Raw genomic sequence first — 21,473 nt, forward strand, 5'->3', positions numbered from 1 at the left:
TATATTGATGATTACACTGGTTTGAATCTTTGACCAGTGGAATATGCTGCCATTAGTCCAATGGAATGATAGAATTTAACCTCTAAAAACTGTTTCGCTTATGATAATTTTTCATTGAGGGAATTTCCTACTTGGTAATCCACCTTTGTGTTTGGAGAGCTGACTGAGGGGGCAGGGAAGGGAGATGTTTGAGAAGTTGAATTTTTTCAAAGCCAAGACTTCCCCTTTTGATTCCTGACTGTGTAGATGAGTTTATTTCTTAATCTGAATATTCATTTATGATTTAAATATAAATTTCTTGATTCAAATATTTCTTTATTTAAATATACAAGAAATATTGCACTGGAAAGTAGCATTACTCATTGTTCTTCCAATACACTTCTGATTAGTTTTATTCTTTGTACAGATGTGCTGACCAGAAGGATCCCTCACTTGTAGCCCTTGGTAAATCTGGTGCCTTATAAATATGGGGTTTGGAAGTGACCTGAAGTATTCTCATGAAGCTTTGCTAAAACTGCAAGATTGGGAGTTGCGGCTATTAGAAATGGTGAAGAAATTTATGGCCACAAGAATAAAAAGTGACAAAGAATATGCATCCACTTTACAGAATCTTTGCAATCAGGTTGATAAAGAGAGTACTTCACAACTGGATTATGTTAGTAATGTATCTAAGGTAAGAGAACAATATTTAAAAAGTTGAACAGAGTTAAAATTGTGTGCATATATAATGAACTGCAAATAATTTATTGAACACAGTGCTGTGGAAATCCTGGGTAGACTGCATTGTATAATCATGACGATTTCCACAGTGCAAAGCTAACTGAAATCCATGAACTTAGACTGGAGTAACTCAGCATAGGATCACACTGTTAACATTACAGGAGTAGTGGTAGTCTGATTCACTTTGAGTACTGATCAACTGAATCACTTTGCTTGTGGAGTATTTCTAACGGTTGGTACAATTAATGGCTTTTGTACTTAATTACTATTTAAGTGAATCAGCAGTCCTAATAAAGGACTTCTAATAAGTATATTAACATTTTGAAGCAAGCTCCTGATAATCCTTCATCTGAAGTTAAATTTATTCATTTAACTTGTAGATGCAAATGTTAGAATATTTGTGCCGTAAGCATCTTTGGTCTGGTTGTGTTTGTCTTGTTTGAATTTCTGTTCCATTGTTAGTTGTACTACATTTTTTTGCCACATAAACATTAAGTGTTGTCTAATAAAAAGTGCCAAGACAGAAGATTTTCAGAATGCATTAAGCACAAAGTGTCTCAGAGTTTCACAGTTTTTAAATCAGTTTTAAAAATTATATAGAAATAAAATGTTCATATATGGAAATTTTAGCTATGAAGGACTGTTGAAATTAAATGTTAGTACTTATGAACAGTAAAGTGAAAAATATGTGTTTGCATGTGTGTTTGTACAATAGTATCATAAAGTAATATACACAGATCCACTTAACCAAGTAGAGGGAAGCTAAAATAAATGTACAGGTAGAGAGGATGATGTTCAGGATTTGCTCCTAAAGCCCTGTTTTATATACAAATCCATAAATTTGGTGACTGCATCTTTTTCATCACTACTGGGGCTGTCCAACATAAAGGTAATCTTTTGCAAGTCAGATGCATACTCTTTTTTGAGTAGCAGGGGTGACTCTGGGTACTGTGTAAGATGGACAATAAAGTAAAATATGGTCTATAGAGTCAACACAATTCCCGTTGCATATGCGTAGCCTTTGACGGTAAGGGGTTTTAGTGAATCTCCCTGTTGATACGGCTGATGGAAGGGCGTTGCGACGGGCCAACATCATTGCTCTACGGAGCCCGGGCACGGTTATCTGGTGCAGGTATTGAGCTCCCTTATTACCAATGTAGGTGATACCTAGAGCTAAAGGAGAACAAGTCCTGGAAGCCTTTTCAAGTAGGATCTCAACATCAGATATCTTAGTGCTGCCATAAATTTGAGGCTCTTTGATTTTGATAAATTTTTGGTTACCTCACAGTACAGTGTCAAAGGGCAACAGTTCTTGGCATATGCCCCTGACTAGTAGTTGTTAGATCTTCACTTGACAATCTTTGTCACTAAGATTCTGCAAGAGGAGCAAGTTATGAGGAAACAGCAGCAGTATCTGTCAGTATTTCAATGGTAGTGGTTTAGAGCTATAACTGTAAATGTCTCGGGGAAAAACAGAAGGGTAACTGTGGTTGCTTTGTGCTTACTATCTTTTTTGCTTGCAATGTGTAATGGAGAACTGGCTTTGTGGGCTTATTTCCCTAATTTTAGAATCCAGAGACTGAAGCATGTCTTATATACTTAGCATACTTGTTTTCTGTAGCACATCTCAGTGTGATTGTAATCTGTTGCCTCAAACCATGTTTTCTGCATTTTTTGGAAAGCTCTTCAGTAGTGTTGCAGAGCATGGTGTAACTCAGGGGTCCCAACATGTTGTCCATGGATGTGATGGAACCCACCAAATTCTTTTAGAAAGTGGAGCTTTTTCCAGCAAGACATCCAATTGACCAACTGGTCCTTTTTCCAGCAAGGCTTTTGATTTGACCATTGGAAATTGATTGAATTTGTAGATTTTAAAAAATGTTACTTTGTCAGCAGCTGCCACCACGCTACAAGCATCTTCATTGCACAAGCATGAAGGAAGACTGTGGCAGCCATTTTGTGTCAAAAATCCAGTACTGCCCACAAGCTTAAAATCTTGGGTAACTGTTTACAAAAGATTTTTTGAGTGTAACTGTTGCACAATATACGCTGGATGATAAAATGATTGGGCCGTCACCATTTTCCTTCATCTGTGGCCATGCATCTTTTTTCAGAAGCTGGGAGGAGTTTGTTTTTACCTAAACCTTGTAAACTGATGTTCCAGTATTGGTGCTGTTTACAGATATGCCTTAGTGGTTTTGGCATTGTTTAGACATGTGGTTTCTGTTAGATATGTAGTTAAACTAGTGGCTAACAGTGCCACTGTATGCGTGGTTACACCCTTCTGAGCCCACTGATTTCAATAAACTTAGAAAGGTGTAATTCTGGTTAGGATGGCAGTATTAATGGACCCAATGTCTTAATTACTTGTCAACCATCAAGCTGCTATCTTCCCTAAGCATTAATGAATGAAACTGATAAAATAGAAAAACGAACTAACATGTGAATAGGTTAGAATAGATTGCCAGAAGTAAAAGCAATTTATACAATTAGGAAAATAAATCAGGTTAGTGGTAATGCAGCAGAAATTGCTTCATTTCACTAATTGCGTTGGTTGTATCCCCCCCCACCCCCAGAACTTATTTGGAACATTCATTATGCTAAGTACAGATTTTATTTATTATAATTTTTATAATATCTGTTCCTCAGCTGTGCTTCAATTATATTAATATATTAATCATTTTATGTACCTAAAATTTCTGTAGACAAAAAGTTTAATTGTTTCCTGTTCAAAGCTGTCTCCATTTCCCTTTTCTGTAGACCAGGGGTCTTCAAACGATGGCCCTCCAGATGTTCATGGACTACAATTCCCATCAGCCCCTGCCAGCATGGCCAAGTGGTAGGGCTCATGGGAATTGTAGTCTATGAACATCTGGAGGGCCATCGTTTGAAGATCCCTGCTGTAGACTGAATTCAGTTCTTTGTGATGTCTTTTCAGAACCTAAATTGTGATAATTTGTATTACAAACTTTAGAAGTAGTGCGTGAGTTCTGTATTAGAATAGCTTAATATACTGTGAACTACTAATTTGTAGAATTGGTAAATATGCTTACAAAACATTTACAAACCATGCCTCAACAATGAATGGTCAGATAATCTGTCTGTACTTTAAGCTAACAAATGCAATCACACATGTTCATCAACATACTCAATGGTAGACACTTAATAATAAATGCTTTTTGAAATTTGAAAATTTTGACATGTGTACCTGCATACTTTGTAACCAAACTGATAACTATTAAGTTTTCATCTCTCCTCTTTTGTCAAGTCATGGCTGCTCATTGTACAGCAAACGGAACAGCTTAGCAAGATCATGAAGTCACATGCGGAAGACTTGAATGCTGGTCCATTACATAGACTTACCATGATGATCAAAGACAAGCAGCAAATAAAGAAGAGTTACATAGGTGTTCACCAGCAGATTGAGGCAGAGATGTTTAAGGTATTTCATTTAATTGTTCTTTGTTTTTAACTGAAAATATCATTTGGAGTTAGAAATCTCCCATTAATATACTGCCAGGAAGAACCTATTGATGGTTATTGGGCCTGTTCTTGCGTGTCCTCTTAAAAGCCAGAACAGTCTAAGCCCGAGATTAACCCAAGATGACATTTCTTTAACTAAAATCTTTTCATTTCCCTCCGTTCAGCAATTTTATGAGGTGCTAGAATAAAAGTATTCTAGTATTATAATCTGAAATTGGATGTTGGTAAACTTTTATAGCTATGACAGTAGAAAGTAGGGTAGGTAAAGACTGAACACTTGTGTAAGGTAATTCAATAATAATAGACTACTTGGCAGGTAAAAGGACAAAGGTTAGTGCTAGGCATCACCTTTTCTTGATTTTTGAGTTTTTTCAGGAGGAGCTCTTCTGCACAGATAGTATGTGAAATGTGAGAATTTCTTTGCCTCACTTAAGAGCGCATGTTTAATAGTTTCAGATGGTGGCCACGTTGATCTGCAGTAAAACAGTTAGATTTGTGTCTAGAAGTACCTGGGACACCCTTCCCCCTTGAAGGCAGCTTTGCTCCTGAAAACCTTATACTCTGAAGCTTATACTTTGAAGGTGCTACTCTTGAATCTAACTGTTTTCCCAGAAATACTGTTTTTGCTGTATGTCCATGACATTTAAACTGTATATTAATTGTTTGGGATTGCTTATGTTAATATAGCATTTGTGTCATCCTTTGTTTTGCCTTAAACGGATGATAAAAGATCACTTAGAACATTATACTATGAAGGCTGGTGAATAATTTTCCATAGTAACATGCACTAGGGGTGGGCATTTGGTAAAGCTGAACCCCCCTCTCACATACCTTGTCAGTCTTTTTCTGGACTTTTTTTCCCACTTTTTTTTGGACTTTGGTAGAAGTCCAAAAGGAACAAAAAATCTCAAAAAATGTAGAATTTTTTTCAGACCTGTTCTGCTCTCTGCCTTAAAAAACAAACACACAAAAACCTCCTCCTCCCTCACTCATTTACCTGTGGTTTGGCCGAGCCCAACATTCAACTACAGGCTCCATCCATGCACAGTTCAGTCCTGGACCTGGCCAGGCCAAAGCTGTATTTTAATGCTGGACTTGGCCTGGCTGGGATGTACTTTAAAGCTGGATCCAGCCAGGTTGAGCCCACCATTAAGCTGCAGGCTCTACCTTTGAAATCTACATGGCCTTGGCCAGGCTGAACCTGGCCACACTGCACATGATTGCTGGACTTGACCTGGCCAGGCCCAGTGTTCAACTCTGAGCCCTTCGGGGGTTGGGCGGTCTATTAAGTCTAATAAAATAACAATAATAATAATAATAATAATAATAATAATAATAATAATAATAATAATAATAATAATAATAATAATAATAATAATAATAATAATAATAATAATAATAATAATACCTCTAAGACCCACGTGGAGATTGGAAACAGGTGTATTTTTCAGATTTGGGTTTAATGACCCAAATTTTTTCAGAAAGAAAAGCCAATATGCAATTTCAGCTTTTCTGAAAAAATCTAGGTCTTTTAAACCCAAACCTAAAAAATACTGAAAAAATGGTGGATGCTACTTACAATGTGCTTCAGCCTGGTTGTGTGGAGGGCTTCTGCATTCTTGCTGCATTTATTAGTTGCTTGTCTTTCTACTAAAGCAGAGTGACTTACCACATCTTCTGGTTTTTTTTTTCAGGTAACAAAAACAGAATTGGAAAAATTAAAATCTAGTTATAGGCAATTAATTAAAGAAGTAAATTCTGCAAAAGAGAAGTACAAGGAAGCTGTGTCAAAAGGTAGGTATTTAATGATTGGTAGTATGAATGTTTAATCTGCATAATCCTTTCATGGTTATATATATATGTTGCTGGGAAGTCACAGTGAACTTATGGTGATACTGTAGGGTTTTCAAAGCAAGAGACTTCAGAGGTGGTTTTCCATAGCCTGCATCTGCATAACAACTCTGATATTCCTCATTAGTCCCATCCAAATACTGACCAGGGTTGATGCTACCTATCTTCCAAGGTCTGACAAGATCAGGCAAGCCTGAGCTATCTAGGTCAAGGTCTCAGGATATACTTGTACATGATAAAACTAGTTACAAATGAACTGGTTGTTGATGGAAGGTGCCATTAATTTGCAGATAAATGTCAGCTGACATATGGCAACCCTGAAGAATTTTCAAGGCAAGAAGAGGCTAACAGAGATGGTTTTGCTTCTGTGTAGCAACCTTGGGCTTCCTTAGTGGCACAAGTACTAATCAGGGCCAACCTAAACTGGTTAGCAAGTACAACCAAACAGTGTGAAATTCACTCTGTCTCCTCCACTTGTTTAACAACTCAAGAGCTGCTGGTGGCGCAAGGAGAAAGAAAAAGCCAACCCCCCCTCCCTTTTGCCACAAAACCCTCTACAAGGCTTAATGAATTTGCACCATACAAAAGGGTGGTGCAAGTCCAGGACCCAGGCCATGACTCAACTAGCCACAAACCTTGGGTGGAATCCCACTAATGTCGCCTCTACCCGCCCAGGAATGCCTTCGCCCACTTTCTCCTACTGGCATCAGATGAGGCTGCCAGGACAGCTCCACGATGGCCTGGTCTTCTGGGTTTCACTGCAGCAGAGCCGAGGGGCAACCAACTGGAGGCACCTTTGCCCCCCTCTGGGAGTTCTGGAAGTGCAATATTACAATAGGGTGGAAATTCAGTATTAAATTTCAGTGAACAGCTGATCTAAGTAAACTGCTAAATAAGATTATAAAATATTGGTTTTAACATTGGTCTATTGAAAATCTTAACTGTATTCATACAGATGATCATTTGAATTTTAGACGCTAAATTATGGTGGAGCAGTTGAAGTGAATTAAGAGAAGATCAGTTTTGAACATCTTGAAATGAATCAATCCAGTGTTCATGAACTGCTGTGCTGATCTTGACTGTAGGCTGATGAACTCAGAAATAATTGAAAGATTCTGTTCAGTTTGGTTTATAAATGATTCCATTCTGACTAGCAGCAGAAGTGTAGTGTGCTATGCTTTAATTTTTATAAGGATTGTCACTACAAGGAATATAATAAAAATCAAAGTATATATTCAGTGTGGATTCTAACACTGTAAGATACCACAAGTTAATTATCTGCAGTTGTCATTAATGGGATATAGAATATTTACTGAATCCTTATGCAAATACAGCTGTGTTTGTTCATCTTTAGCAGTAAAAAAGAGGAAGAGTCCAGTAGCACCTTAAAGACTAACAAAATTTCTAGCAGGGCGTGAGCTAATTTTTCCACATCTATTACCCCTCTGCATATTCCATCTAATTCAATCATGCCCACTATTGTCATTTGCCTCCTATTGAGATTTACATTCTATTTCCATTGGGTGTCTGAATTCACTCTTCTCAAGGCCAGGTGGACTCACATTCTAGCTGCTTCTGAAAGCTCATACTCTACCAGAAATTTTGTTAGACTTGAAGTAGCTGTTGGACTCTATGTAAATGCACATTGTCATAGGGGTGAGAGAACTGTGCAGAGTTGTCGAATTGTTCTTATCAACGATGGGCACAAATACTTGCATGTTAATATCCAACTAACACATTGATTTGTTATAATGCTGAGTACTATAGAATCAAAAAATGAAAAGTTTTGAACAATGAATTTCAAGTATTTGATGCAAGAAACTTAATTAACCTCCTAGTGTGCTACTGTATTTGACAAGCCAGTTGTGGTCCTCCCAGGGCAGTTGCTGTGGTGGACAAACCTGTCCCTCAGTCCTGCTGCAGAGAAACCTGGAAGACAGTGCCACAGTGGGGCTGCATTGTCATTTGCTGGCAGATTTATGTCACATTGCAGCTATTAAACATACTGCATATTCTTTGGATGGGGTCTGTATCTTACTGTGAACTAAAAACCACTTGTAGTTTACGGAAATATATGTAATGTAAAATCAAACTTATGATAATCAGTTAATCTTTATTCAAATGAATGTTCAGTACAATTTTTCACTAAGTGATATGAAAGACCTGTAGGCAGGGCACTGGGGAAACTGCTTCCAGTCAAAATAGACAATACTAACTTTCCGAAACTAGTGATCTCATTCAGTATAAGGCAGCTTCATGTGTTCATTTGAGCTGGATTCTTTTCAGATGGAAACATCTAAAACTATTGAAACTCGGTCTCAGTATGTGTTTGGTTGTCAGGAGTTTAAGCCTGCAACTATTGCATAATGTATTCTGTGATGCCTGAGAAGCCAGAGCCACCCCTTACACGTCTGGACTTAAGCACTTGTGAACAGGAAAGAGAAAAGGATGAATTTGGGCCATGAAATGATGAACTCCATAGGATGATGGTTGTATTACAAACCACATAACTTGGCATTATAAGTTGAAAAATGTGAACAGTTTTTTGTTGCATCGCTCATCTTGAATTATGTTATGCACAGTTTTTGATGGACACGTGTCAATCTCCATGAATGACTTAATAACGTTGTGATTGGCTCTTGAACTCATTTAGATTAAGTGGGGAGATAGCTTCAAGCAGTTTGACTAACCTGGGCGATAATCTCGTGGCTCTTCCATTGTTATTGGTCAACTACAGGTCATCTAGCTCTGAACACTAGATTTCCTCATTGCATCACTCACTTTGGTACAATGAGCATCTTCTTATGCTGGTGGGGATCACTCAAAATTGTTTGGTTCTCCCACAGCTTTTTAAATGAAGGTTAGTGCAGACGGTGACATATCTTTCTAGCTCAACTAATCTTGGAAACATTGGGTGCAGAAGCAATTGTATAGTCATCACATCAAACCCTGCCTATTCCCTCCCATTCATGATTAACCTTTTCTGAAGTCAGAATGGATGAAAAATTATGCTTCTATTCTCTCTCCCAGCTTTATAATTTAAAGCAGCAGTAGTAACAGGAGGATTGTGCTTTGTGTCAGGATTCTGCTTATGTACTCCCAGTGGTTAGATGTTAATACGTGGTATTAAACATTCTTTGGGCATCATTCAGCTTTTACTTGTCAAATCATAGTCACCAGACTGCTAGAAATCGAGACTTAACTCCGCTTGATGTAATTTCATTTCAAGTCAGAATTACTATGTTTTGTGACATAGTAATGAAAATATTTCAGTTTTGTTTTGATAATCCAGATAATAACTAGTTGTAGTGTTTTAGCTGAAACAGCCTTGTAAGTAACCAGAAATTTATGTGAGTTCAGGTTAGCATTTGTGATGAAACACTGAATTCATGCACTCTCTGCTTTTCTCTTCTGGAGGAGAACCTGGAATCTTAAAAACAGATTGTACTTGTAATGATTGTAAAGTAGTGTTTTAAATGTCACATTAGATAACCTGAGTGCAGACTTGTGAGGCATTTTTGGTATTACCCTATAGAAATATGCACCCAGGTACTTTAAGGTTTTCTTCAATGTTTATGGGCGGGTATGGGAGAAATATCTGGGTGTACTCCTGCAATCTAAGCTGTGGGATTCCAGAAGTTCGTACACACAATGTTTAAAAATCCCCCTCCCCTTATTTGTGCACTCTGAGGAGGCAAAGGAGGGGAAGCTTTTTTCTTGAGAGTGTGTGTGCTCATTCTCATGCTTTACTCTTGAGTTCCTTTGAGAAGTTTGATGCAAGATCGTTGGAACAAATCAGTGAGAGCAAGGAGAGAGTGAATCCAAATAGAATGGAGCTCTCATTCCTCCTTTGGATTAGTGTATTGTATCCTGTTCAGATTATAAAAATATTTTATAGCATTTTGTTTTCATTGGAAGCTTAATTATTACCTTGGGAGAAGGTACAGATCTAGAAGAAGTAGGAAGGCAGAAAGAAGAACTTGACTAACCAGTAACTCAGACTTGTTGTAAATAGAGATGTTGAATATAAATTTTGTGCTATTTCTTTGGACTGCTTCTGTTTCTTGATCCAATATATAGGGTTTAATTAAATAACTTTACCCTTAACTGCAGTCAGTGATTGGTACTGAGAATAACTAATTCATGAACTAGTGGTAAAAACAAAAATAAACCTCTTAAATTATTTACTGGTAGAAAGCATCTTTTCAACCAGTGTGGGTACAAGCTTTGTAAACCCTGAATGGGTTGACTTAAAAAAAAACTTAGGGGGTTTGCACAAATGCTGTACTGGATGATTTGTGCATTGTTCATTGATAATAAAATATATGAATGTACAAATTCATTACACATATTTTGTATTTCTTCAGACATGTTGTCATAGAAAGAGAGCAATCCTAATCAAGTCTACTCAAAAGTAAGGGCCATATTATTAGGTGTAGCTTCCTTCCATAGAAGTATTTTTAGGATTGCAGCCTAAGAAGAGAAAATTAAAGATTATTAAAATTGAAAAGTAGCTGATTTACTGGAGAAAGATTTCCAGTGAAAGTCAGTGCCGAGTTCTCAGGGAATGTGAAATGACGAAATCAATCGCAGTTTTCTCTAGCTTAGGAGAAGTTTAACTTATGAAAGAAAAAATAAGAGCTTTGATTCTAGATTCTATAATGTCTGAATTTGGCAGGGGTTGCCATATTGTTTTCCATGGTTTGATTCTAAACAGTAACATAGTAATATGTCTTTGATTTTCATTTTTTTCATTTTGTAGTAGGTGTTAAAATCTAGTTTTGTACAGCCTTCTAGCAGAAATTAGGGCTATAGAAATTAGCAGTCCTTAAACATCTAATGTGCTATAATGTGCAGCATAATTCCTGTTTAAACCCAGTTAAATCAGTAAGTTCAATCTGGAGTAACTCTCCATAGAATTGCATTGTAAACGTGTAGTTTAGTCCCAGAAGTTTGATTAGAGCTTAGTTCTGGGTAACATTTACTTGACTTTTCACCCCTTAGATGAAACACTTGTCTTCTGGAGTGCTTCTGTGAGCTTCTCTTAAAGAGACCAGAATTGTGTAATAGACATTTTACACCTTATAAATAGTTATTGTGGTCTGGCCTATTGCTATAAACATTAAACATTTACCAAGAAGTGATGGCAGTAGAATTGTAATTAGATCTTTTTATAAGCATCATTATACAGTTGATGAGGAACTGGTGGTTTTCCTTCTCTTTTAAGTCATAAGTAGGCTTGAACAAAATTCAGTCAAATTTGGGTTTGGTGCCACCCAAGATTGGTGAAGTTGGGGGGGGGGATCCAGTTCTATGGGCATCCACATGAAGGAAGTGGTCCCCATAGAATTGGACCCCCCACTCAAACTTCACTAAAGTTGGTTTGTTCTTGTGAGGAGTCACCAACAGCTGTGTGGCAACTTTGGGGCCCCTACTTGGAACAACACCCCTACCAGAGCCATTCCAAATTTCCAGCACAATGCAATTGTAGCAATACAGCAAGCAACCCTCCACCTTCCACTGTTTCAAATGGAGAAAAAAACCAGCATTTTTTTCTTCCAGGAAAGAAGCAGAGAAGCATGCCCTCCATTTCCAGTACCCACACCCCTACATTTATCACAGCAGAGCAACTCTATAAAAAGCCAATTAACCAGAGAACTGACCACATGACAACCAACACATTACAAACCCTAACAGAACCAAAGCAATATGCCATACTACAACACAAAGCTAGGGGGCATGTTTGCTAGCCCTCACTTCCACCCGCCAAAACACCAAAGCAGAACCCAGAAATAGTAACTCAAAAATGCAACTCCATCTTTCCCAGCAGAGAAATCAACCGTCACCCCAAGAAAACCTTATGTGGAAAAACCCATAGGCCCACTCAGGCCACAGCAATACCACCTTGCTACCACCAAAACAATGAAGGCCAAGCAAACACTAGGAAAGCAATAACAGGGGTTAGGGAATGATCAACTATGAAAACCTAAAACTCCCCCCCCCCTGAAAACAAGCCGACAGTGAAACACTTTAAAAAACAATCAAATCTACTTTAATCTTTGAATATCAGCAACCGCCTCCCCACAGCAACGCACAGGAGGGATTTAAACTTTCAACAACAAAAATTGCAGTAATCAAAGCAACAATGCAGTTAAACACAGTGAGGAAAGCCCTCGGCTGGGCCCTAGTCCCCTCAACCCACTAGCAAGCCCAAACAAACAAGTTAACAGTGATCAACTGGAGCAGCTGTGAGATTCCAGATGGGCGGTCGCCACTTACTGAAGACTCTTTGCTGCCAGGGGTGCAAGCCATATAAGCCCACATCTGGGCAGATGACCCCTTGGCTTGCTCTACCCCAAACTTCCTGAGGAGGTTCCACTAAAGCGGGTATTTTGCCCGCTGCCCCCCAGCTAAAGATCAGTCCCCCATGTGCAAACCGCCAACCCTCTAACAATAATGTGCATGCATTAACAAAGACCAAAAACAGGGAGAGGTGGGTGGGAAACGTGCTTGCTCCTGCAAATGGGAAGGTGAAAAGGCCAGGCCCTGGCCTAAATAGGCTGCCTGGACCCCAGCATCACTGCTTGGCGCCCTGAGGCTTGCTAGGCCTGCGCCTCTGGCCAGCCAAAGCCTCACGAGCCCAGAGGAGCTCGCAAGGCTGCGGGGAAGGAGGTCCCTTCCCCACCAGCAATGGCCGCCGCGGTAAGTCGTGGCTGCTCTTTGCTGCCTGAGGGAAGTAACTAATAACCCTCCTACCTTTTGAGAGAAATTGTAAATACAACAAACATTTGTGTGTGGTAAAAAACATTTTATTAACACAATTCGTTCAAGGTAAACAAAAGTGTAAGGCGCATCATGGGAGTCTGATCTTCTGATCTGTGTACTGGGCAGCACAAGTGCTGTCCCCCAGACACCTACAATTTTCTCAGCACACCTGCCAATGAAAAATTATCACACACACTGGAGCAGCTGTGAGATTCTAGATGGTGGGATTCAAATAATTTAACAGCTGGCTGTTTACAAGCACCATTTTAACAACCGGTTCTGCCAAAATGGTGCGAACCTGCGGAATCCCACCACTGACTTGAATGTTTGACAGGAACCCTTGTTTTAGATCAGTCAGTGCTGCAGCTGATACTTTGTCCCTACTTCCCCACCCTTTTTGAACCTGTGGTTATCTTTGGAATTTTTATAAAGTGTGGTTGGCACAGGCACAAAATGACTTCCATGGGAAGTAGAGCTGGTCACAAAGTGGCTGAAGCAGCTTGCCTTCAGTCGTACAGAGAAGATCCTTGTAATGTAGTGGCAGAGGCTGCCAAAAGTTTGTCTTCAAATATCTGCTCGGCAGTTCAGAAGTCCTGCTGGGTGAAAGTCTCATGTGGCCTTACCCACTTTCTCAAAACTCTTGGCAGGCTCCAGGAAAGGTGTTAGCAGGCTTCATTGGTGCCCACGAGTACCACATTAGAGATGCCTGGTCTAGAAAATGGAGTAAAAAATAAATATAGCTTGAAAGGTATTGAGTTCACCTATTTTTTCATGATGAGGAATGCATTTCTCTAATTTGATTACTGAGGCTACTTTAGAATTAAACAAATTTTTAAGTGCATATTGCTCAGCTAAAGTACATAATCTGTATACTTCATAAACCAAAATACATTCCAGCAGCATTAAAAGTTTTTAATGCCAAAATCTGCCCTCAGCTTTTCTATGGCATACCACTTTGGATCCAAGCATGGAGTAGGAATATTGAATGTATTCAATCCAACTTTCTTTGTAAAGCACTTGGCATCCCACATTCGATGCCTTATGCTACTCTCTGCTTGGAAACTGGACAGCACTTACTGGAAAACAGGGCCTGGTCCATCACCTTTAAATATTGGATACATCTTTGTTTTAATCATGAGACCGAGAGCTTCTCTTCCTAGGCCCTAAGTATACTCTGAATAGTGGACCCTTATTGAGTCCAAACTAGTAGGGATAGGATTATCAACCGAATCCTTAGTAATGCTGACCCCCAACAAAATGTTCTGCAAAATCAAAGAGTCTAGTAAATTTTGCTTGCCTTTGTCTAGTAGATTTTGCTTGCCTTTGTATCTAGGAATTCCCTTGAGAAAAATGAGTACAGCTAGATACTTATACTTGCTTCCAGAACCAAAGTTTTGACGTGTGATCTGCTTGGTGAGATGAAATATCATGCCATCTTCTCTAAGAGTTGATAGCGAATTAAAAATGTCACGCCATGAAAGATTCTGTATTTGCAGTATGAACTGTGAAGAGTCTGTCCACGAAATTTTATATCATTGCCTTTTATATTCTGTAAGCAAAAAGAAGATGTTAATACCCTGGCTGCCTGGCAATAGTGATCTTATGAATCAACAGAAAACCCTTTTCTTTTTAGATAATGGGTCGAGAGAAGTTTTGGAGTCAACAGCCAGGTTCCTTCATATTGTTATTATAAAGCGTTCTTAATTCCATTAAAGGTGTTTGCATGCAACTAAACTACATACCCTCTGATTTCAAGGCTTCAAACATTTAAAATAGTAGCATAGAGAAGAATGGATGGGGGGAATCAGTGCACAGAATCACTGCATCCAAAAAATCATTGCAGCAGTAATGTGCTTTGTTGCGTCTAGGCCAGCATGCTTGATATGGGGTCTTCCAGCACACTAGGCTTCATCCTGTGAAGACTCTGCCTCCCCTGCTGCAGAAGGTGTCTTCTCTGAGATAGCAGAAGTGCACTTTTCTGTTTCATTTCCAACCGCTCACAGCATCTCTGCCGTTGTTGACACATAGGCTCAGGTGAGCTAGGTGCTTGAGTCTCTGCAGCTGGAGGAGGGCTGGAAGCACAGCCTGCTTCTGTAGGCATTTCTGGCTCTGAGTCTTGACCCGCCTGTTGCTCACCCTGTAAAGCTGGAAGGGGCCCTGAATGCTCCAAGCCTAGCTCTCGTTGGTTCCCAACCTGGTTTGGGCTTACTGGTCTCTGCTCATCCCCTGAGGACTCATCACTCTCCAGGAGATGATCCATGACACCATGGTTTTATTACACAATCCCATTAGGGTAAGAGGTCTAATTTATGCCACAAACTGTACAGAATTTGGATTCAGAGCAGCTGAAGGGGGGAAATATTAGGGCTGGGGTAGCAACACTACAGTCAGGATGATTTACCCTTTTCCCCATCAAAATACCCACATTAAATTTACTGTTAGCCACAGTAGAGGTCAAGCTCCAAAAAGACTGATACAATATGGGTACCTGCCATTCTCAGGCCGGACTTCTGATGCTGAAATTGTTTAATGGACTCTTGGACTAGACACAGCTCTCTGCTGTAATCTGACACCTCTGCCTGACAACCCAAGCTGGGACACCCTGCTATCGTTCTCTTTCCCCCAATACTCCCAGTATTGGAGTCTTTGGGATGTGAATTCGTTGCATAAAAATAATGACAAAATTTATTCCCTCATACATAACAACTAAAAGTCTAAATATAGGGAGTCATTATTTTTCTATATGTTAACTTTGCACTAGGCTTGTATAAATGTCAAAGTAAGAACACTCAGGTCTTGAAAGTATCTCTAAGGAGTGTTGAAATTGTACATGGAAAGGTTATTTAGTCACTTGCTATCACAATGAGTAATATGATGCAATGCCTCTTTTTAAACATCTAACAATACACATTTTAGCTATACAGCTGAAATCAGAACATGTATGCAGCTGTGTTTACATTAGAAAAAAGTCCAGAGGTATGGAAACAAAGATGTTACTAGCTAGCACAAAAAATCCCCCTACCAAAAACACATTCACTCACAGAACTATTCCTCAAACTGTTGAAATAAACACAAAAAAATCATGGGATGATATTGTTGGTAGAAAGCAAGGTGGATGCCAGTTTTTTGTTTGTTATGGTTCTAGGATAGTTATTCTGGATTAATTTTGCAAACTAATTAGTTCCAAGCATAGGCAGTGCAAACAGACTACCGATGGTCATTGCCTTGGTGCAAAGAAGCAACAGCAGCAAACTCTCTGAAAATACAAAAACCATCAGTTGTTCAGCTCTGACTTGGATTCCTGCTGGAACTTGTGGGTTTCTTGTAAGGTACAGAGCAGAAATAAAGAACAGGAAGCTTTCCATTGGCTCTGGAGGAATACTGCAAAATTTGTCTTGGTTCGTGATTCTCCTTTGGTTATTTTTTAATCCCTGTATTAGATGGCAAATATGTAAATATATACAATGCATGAGCAGCTAGCTCTTAGGGGTTCAATTGTCAGCCTGTTCTTGAAATAACTTTAGGTGCATCTAAAGCAGGTTTTTGTATTCCACTCAGCATGTATTCCAGCTGAATATGCAGTTAATAAAACAGGGACTCTTTTAATTCCTACTGAATTCACTGGATGAGTGTTAAGCACATAGTCATATCTCATTGAAATTCAGATGCTTTATCTTGCTTCAATAGTTTTTTGTGGTTGCTGCCTGTAAAATTAACATAGGTTTTTATTTTCTTTTGCTTTAGGAAAAGAGACTGAAAAAGCCAAAGATCGTTATGATAAAGCTACTATGAAACTCCACATGTTGCACAATCAATATGTATTGGCACTGAAAGGAGCACAACTGCACCAACATCAGTATTATGATACTACACTTCCTCTATTTCTTGACTCCTTACAGAAGATGCAAGAAGAAATGATTAAAGCACTGTAAGACTCACTTTCCCCCTGTACTGTTCATCAATGAAAGTATGCATATTTCTTCTAATTCATCAGTTGAGTTGTATTACATTCTAAAACTTATTTTCTGCTGATGAATATATCTTGTTCCTGGAAGCAACTCTTTTGTAAACAGGAGCGAGACCTCTTGCTGCAAAAGACCTACTTTTGCAGAAAGTAACTTTAGGATCCCACCCCATTGTAACCAAGAAATGGCAGCCTTCAGTGTTATATATTGGTATTCTTGCCCTTTAAAACCACTTTAAACGGTAAAGGCAGCTCCTGTGCAAGCACTGGGTCATTCCTGATCCATGAAGTGATGTCCCATCACTGTGTTTACTAGGCAGACTTTGTTTGTGGTGTGGTTTGCCATTGCTTTTCCCAGTCATTGACACTTTACACATACACACACACCCCCTCCCCGCAAGCTGGTTACTCATTTTACTGACCTCAAAAGGTTGGAAGACTGAGTCAGCCTTGAGCCGACTACCTGAAACCGACTTTCATTGAGGTTGAACTCAGGTTGTGAGCAGAGCTGTGAACTGCAGTAGTGCAGCTTACCACTCTGTGCCATAGGTACCATTATGCAGTGGCCATGACCTATCATCAGTTCATTAAATTATATGAAGGGATCAGGTAGTTGTTGACTGTTATCTTTTTTGCACCCTCGTCCCATATTTCTTAAGGTAAATAAAGGTAAAAAAAAGGTGTTATGGATTTCTGAAAAGTATAATGTCTTGTTCAGACATTCTAAAACTAGGGATTCCCCCTTCAAACTACTGCTGAAATATTAATATATCTTGAAACAAATGGAACTCATATTTTGGTATTCATGAAACTACTAACCCTGATCTTTGTGTGTGTGTGTGTGTGTGTGTGAGAGAGAGAGAGAGAGAGAGAGGGAGGGAGGCTTCTACTTTCTAATTTTAATAGCAGAGAACAGCATCATTTCTGTCTACGTAAAACTGGACCTTTGTGTCCTTATCTGTTCAGTTCTTTGAATTTGTTTAGTTCTCTAGGGAACACTTTCTAACCATAACACTTCTCTTGTAACAGTAACACTGCACTATACAGCTTGTTTAGATGGTCCAAATAAACAGATGTATCCTTCATATTATAGTCCAACATTTTATAGACTGATTAGTCTGCAGTATGCTGACTCTTCAGAATTGACTTCCCAGTTGCTGGGACAAAAGAAGAGCCATGCTGGATCAAACCAAATGGCCATCTAATGCAGCAGGTGCTAGGTAGCCCATAGGCAGGTTGACTGCAACAGCATCCATCCAACTATGCTCCTCAGCATGTCTTATAAAAAGACATACTGCATCTGGGAGTAGATTTAGCAATGACTCCTAGCCATGATGAATTAGTAGTCATTGATAGCCCTGTCTCCTATCAGTTTGGCACATGGCATACAACTGAAGTCTTTGCACTTATCTAGTCTTCTTGCTTAGCTTGAACCTACAACAAGTTCATCATAGTCTGTTCTGATGAGTAGGACAGATTATACTAGACTATCAGGGGAATGTGTGGAGTTAAGGTATTGCTCGTTCATCTTTTCCCTCTTCACTACAATGGAAACAGAAGTGGAGGAGAGATAAGAAGGTTGGTATTGCGATTTTACTTCTTTCTTATCCATCATCTTTACTTTGAAAATGAGTGGAGGATGAAGAGGTAGAAGTTAAATTAGCATGCATCTCACAAACCTCTTCTTCCTAGTTCAAAAGAAAGGGAAGGGCTTATGCAAAATGCAAGATGCACTTTCCACCTTTCCTTCTTTGGAATGATATGCAGTGGAATGATATGCAGGTGAAAATAAGAACATAAGAAAGAGCTTGCTGGATCAGACCAGAGTCCATCTAGTCCAGCACTCTGCTACTTGCAGTGGCCCACCAAATGCCTTTGGGAGCTCACATGCAGGATGTGAAAGCAATGGCCTTCTGCTGCTCCTGAGCACCTGGTCTGCTGAGGCATTTGCAATCTCAGATCAAGGAGAATCAAGATTGGCAGCCATATATCAACTTCTCCTTCATAAATCTGTCCAAGCCCTTTTTAAAGCTATCCAGGTTAGTGGCCATCACCACTTCCTGTGGCAGCATATTCCAAACACCAATCATGTGTTGTGTGAAGAAATGTTTCCTTTTATTAGTCCTAATTCTTCCCCGCAGCATTTTCAATGTATGCCCCCTGGTTTTAGTATTGTGAGAAAGAGAGAAATTTTTCTCTCTGTCAACATTTTCTACCCCATGCCTAATTTTATAGACTTCAATCATATCCCCCTCAGACGTCTCCTCTCCAAACTAAAGAGTCCCAAATGTTGCAGCCTCTCCTCATAAGGAAGGGGCTCCAATCCCTCAGTCATCCTCGTTGCCCTTCTCTGCACTTTTTCTATCTCTTCGATATCCTTTTTGAGATGTGGCGACCAGAACTGAACATAGTACTCCAAGTGCAGCTGCACCACTGCTTTATATAAGGGCATGACAATCCTTGCAGTTTTATTATCAACTCCTTTCCTAATCATCCCCAGCATAGAGTTTTCCTTTTTCACAGCTGCCATGCACTGAGTTGACATTCCCATGGAACTATCAACTAAGATGCCCAAATCCCTTTCCTGGTCTGTGATTGATAGCACTGACCCCTGTAGTATGTATGTGAAGTTTGGATTTTTTGCCCCTATGTGCATCACTTTACATTTTGCTACATTGAACTGCATTTGCCACTTCTTAGCCCACTCACCTAATTTATCAAGGTCCGCTTGGAGCTCTTCGCAATCCTTTGTGGTTCTCACCACCCTACATAATTTGGTATCATCCGCAAACTTGGCCACCACGCTACCCACCCCTACTTCCAGGTCATTTATGAATAGGTTAAGAGAGAGATAGTGTTCTTCTCAGTCTCCTCACACGATATCTGGGAGTAACAGAGTTTTTAACGGAAAGCCTTAAATTCCCAACAAGGGATTGAAGGTCAGAAAATTGAGAGATCATTTACTTATGAAAAATACTTCACTCAGTTTATTAAATTCTACTGTATTTTCTTACATGGTTTTCTTTCCCTCCCACTAGAAAAGGGATTCTTGATGAATATAGTCATATCACCAGTCTTGTAACAGAAGAAATAGTGAATGTTCATAAAGAAATTCAGACTTCTGTTGAACAGATAGATCCCGGTTCAGAGTACAATGGATTCATCGAGGTTCATAGGTAAATTTCTTATTTTTTTATTTCCTTATTTTTATTCTTAAATCTGTAATCTATTTTTAAAATTAATGCTGTAAAATAGTGAAAATTGCCTGCAGTTGCCAAGAGACAGTTAATATGCATAATTTACTTTAAACAGCTGCTTTAGACACCTGCTTTGGTAGCATTTATTGAGAATGAATTTTATTTCCCAGGGGAAGTAATTAGCTGTACCTGGACGATCGGGATCTGTGTAGTGTAATCCACAAGTCGTCATTACGGAGTAGAAGATTTCACAATTGTATCGAGGGCATGTATCAATCATCGATCAAATCATCAATCAGAACACAACATGCAGTTGTGTTTTCGACTTCTCTTCATCAGTGAGAGCCTCCCCAGTTAGTCATTTATATTTAGCCACCCCCGGGATTCTATTGTTTGAATATACAAAGGGTATGGTGTCTTGAGCATGATAAATCATTTCCTATTGCAATAATTCCTGTCAATCAATTCCTATATTATACTGTTTTTAATAATAATATAGCCAATCTGTAAAAATAATAAATATGAATAAAAACTATGTCCATAATAATTTTAAATAACGACGACTTGTGGATTACGCTACACAGATCCTGATCGTCCAGGTGTGACTAATTACTTCTACAGCTCTCGGAGCCGGAAGCATTTCATTGACTTCAGAAGACCTGTGAAACCTGTTGGTTATATATACACAAAAACTGACTTGTGCAATACTTATGCACTTACTCATGTGACTGGAAGGGAAATATATAGCAAAATCTTTTTGGACTGAATGAAACTATATTGTGGTATATAAATTACTGTAATAGATTATCCGCCATATCTTCCATTAAATCATTAATTCCCAGCGTAGTAGTGAGTGCCCCAAAGTCTATTGTTTAGACATATACATATCGTAAATTTTGAGAATTGACACATTTGTGTGATTAGGTATAATAATTTGGAATACAGCACAATACATTTTGCCATTGCAGCATTATATTCATTATATGCTTTGTATTGTTGATTGTGTTTTCTCTTCATTATTTTTCCAGTCACAGTTCCTATAACTTTCTGTTTTAGCCTTTTGGCAATATCTTGTGTCTCACCCTCAGCAATAAAAAGTCATCCCAGTAACTGAAATGGAATCTTATCTTTTTTGTGCTGTTGTGGAGTCAAATAAGCAGCAGGAGGTGATTTTTTTTGCTTAAGTGTAGATTCTTTTTCTTAAGATAGGTTGTGTAGAGAAGAGAGACCCTATACTTCTGATACTCAGCTGTTTTGCATTTTCCAAAGGACACCAGATGTTGTACAACAAGAAATAGAGTTTGATACATCTTTATTGGAAGAAAATGAAAACCTTCAAGCTAATGAAATTATGTGGAATAATTTGACAGCTGAAAGTTTGCAAAGCATGTAAGTAATTTGTCTTTTCAATTTATTCCTATGTGAATTTATCCGTATTTGAGATACATATGCCCAAACTCTGCAGTTGGAATGATTTATCCAAGTAAAATAAA

The 21,473-nt window shown here is 38.9% G+C and overlaps 1 protein-coding gene across 2 annotated transcripts in view; it reads left to right on the forward strand.

The window, feature by feature from the left end:
* The window catches only part of FER (FER tyrosine kinase), a 130,794-nt gene that overhangs the window by 9,656 nt on the left and 99,665 nt on the right, over window positions 1–21,473 (forward strand). For both annotated transcript variants that reach the window (XM_048502984.1, XM_048502986.1), the window contains exons 3-8: window positions 407–673; window positions 3,989–4,162; window positions 5,898–5,997; window positions 16,564–16,747; window positions 19,822–19,959; window positions 21,250–21,369. In XM_048502984.1, coding sequence (XP_048358941.1) covers window positions 467–673; window positions 3,989–4,162; window positions 5,898–5,997; window positions 16,564–16,747; window positions 19,822–19,959; window positions 21,250–21,369 — 923 coding nt within the window. In that variant the 5' untranslated portion in view covers window positions 407–466. The remainder of the gene's footprint in view (window positions 1–406; window positions 674–3,988; window positions 4,163–5,897; window positions 5,998–16,563; window positions 16,748–19,821; window positions 19,960–21,249; window positions 21,370–21,473) is intronic.

Source organism: Sphaerodactylus townsendi, linkage group LG07 (assembly GCF_021028975.2).
Source record: "Sphaerodactylus townsendi isolate TG3544 linkage group LG07, MPM_Stown_v2.3, whole genome shotgun sequence".
NCBI lineage: Eukaryota > Metazoa > Chordata > Lepidosauria > Squamata > Sphaerodactylidae > Sphaerodactylus > Sphaerodactylus townsendi.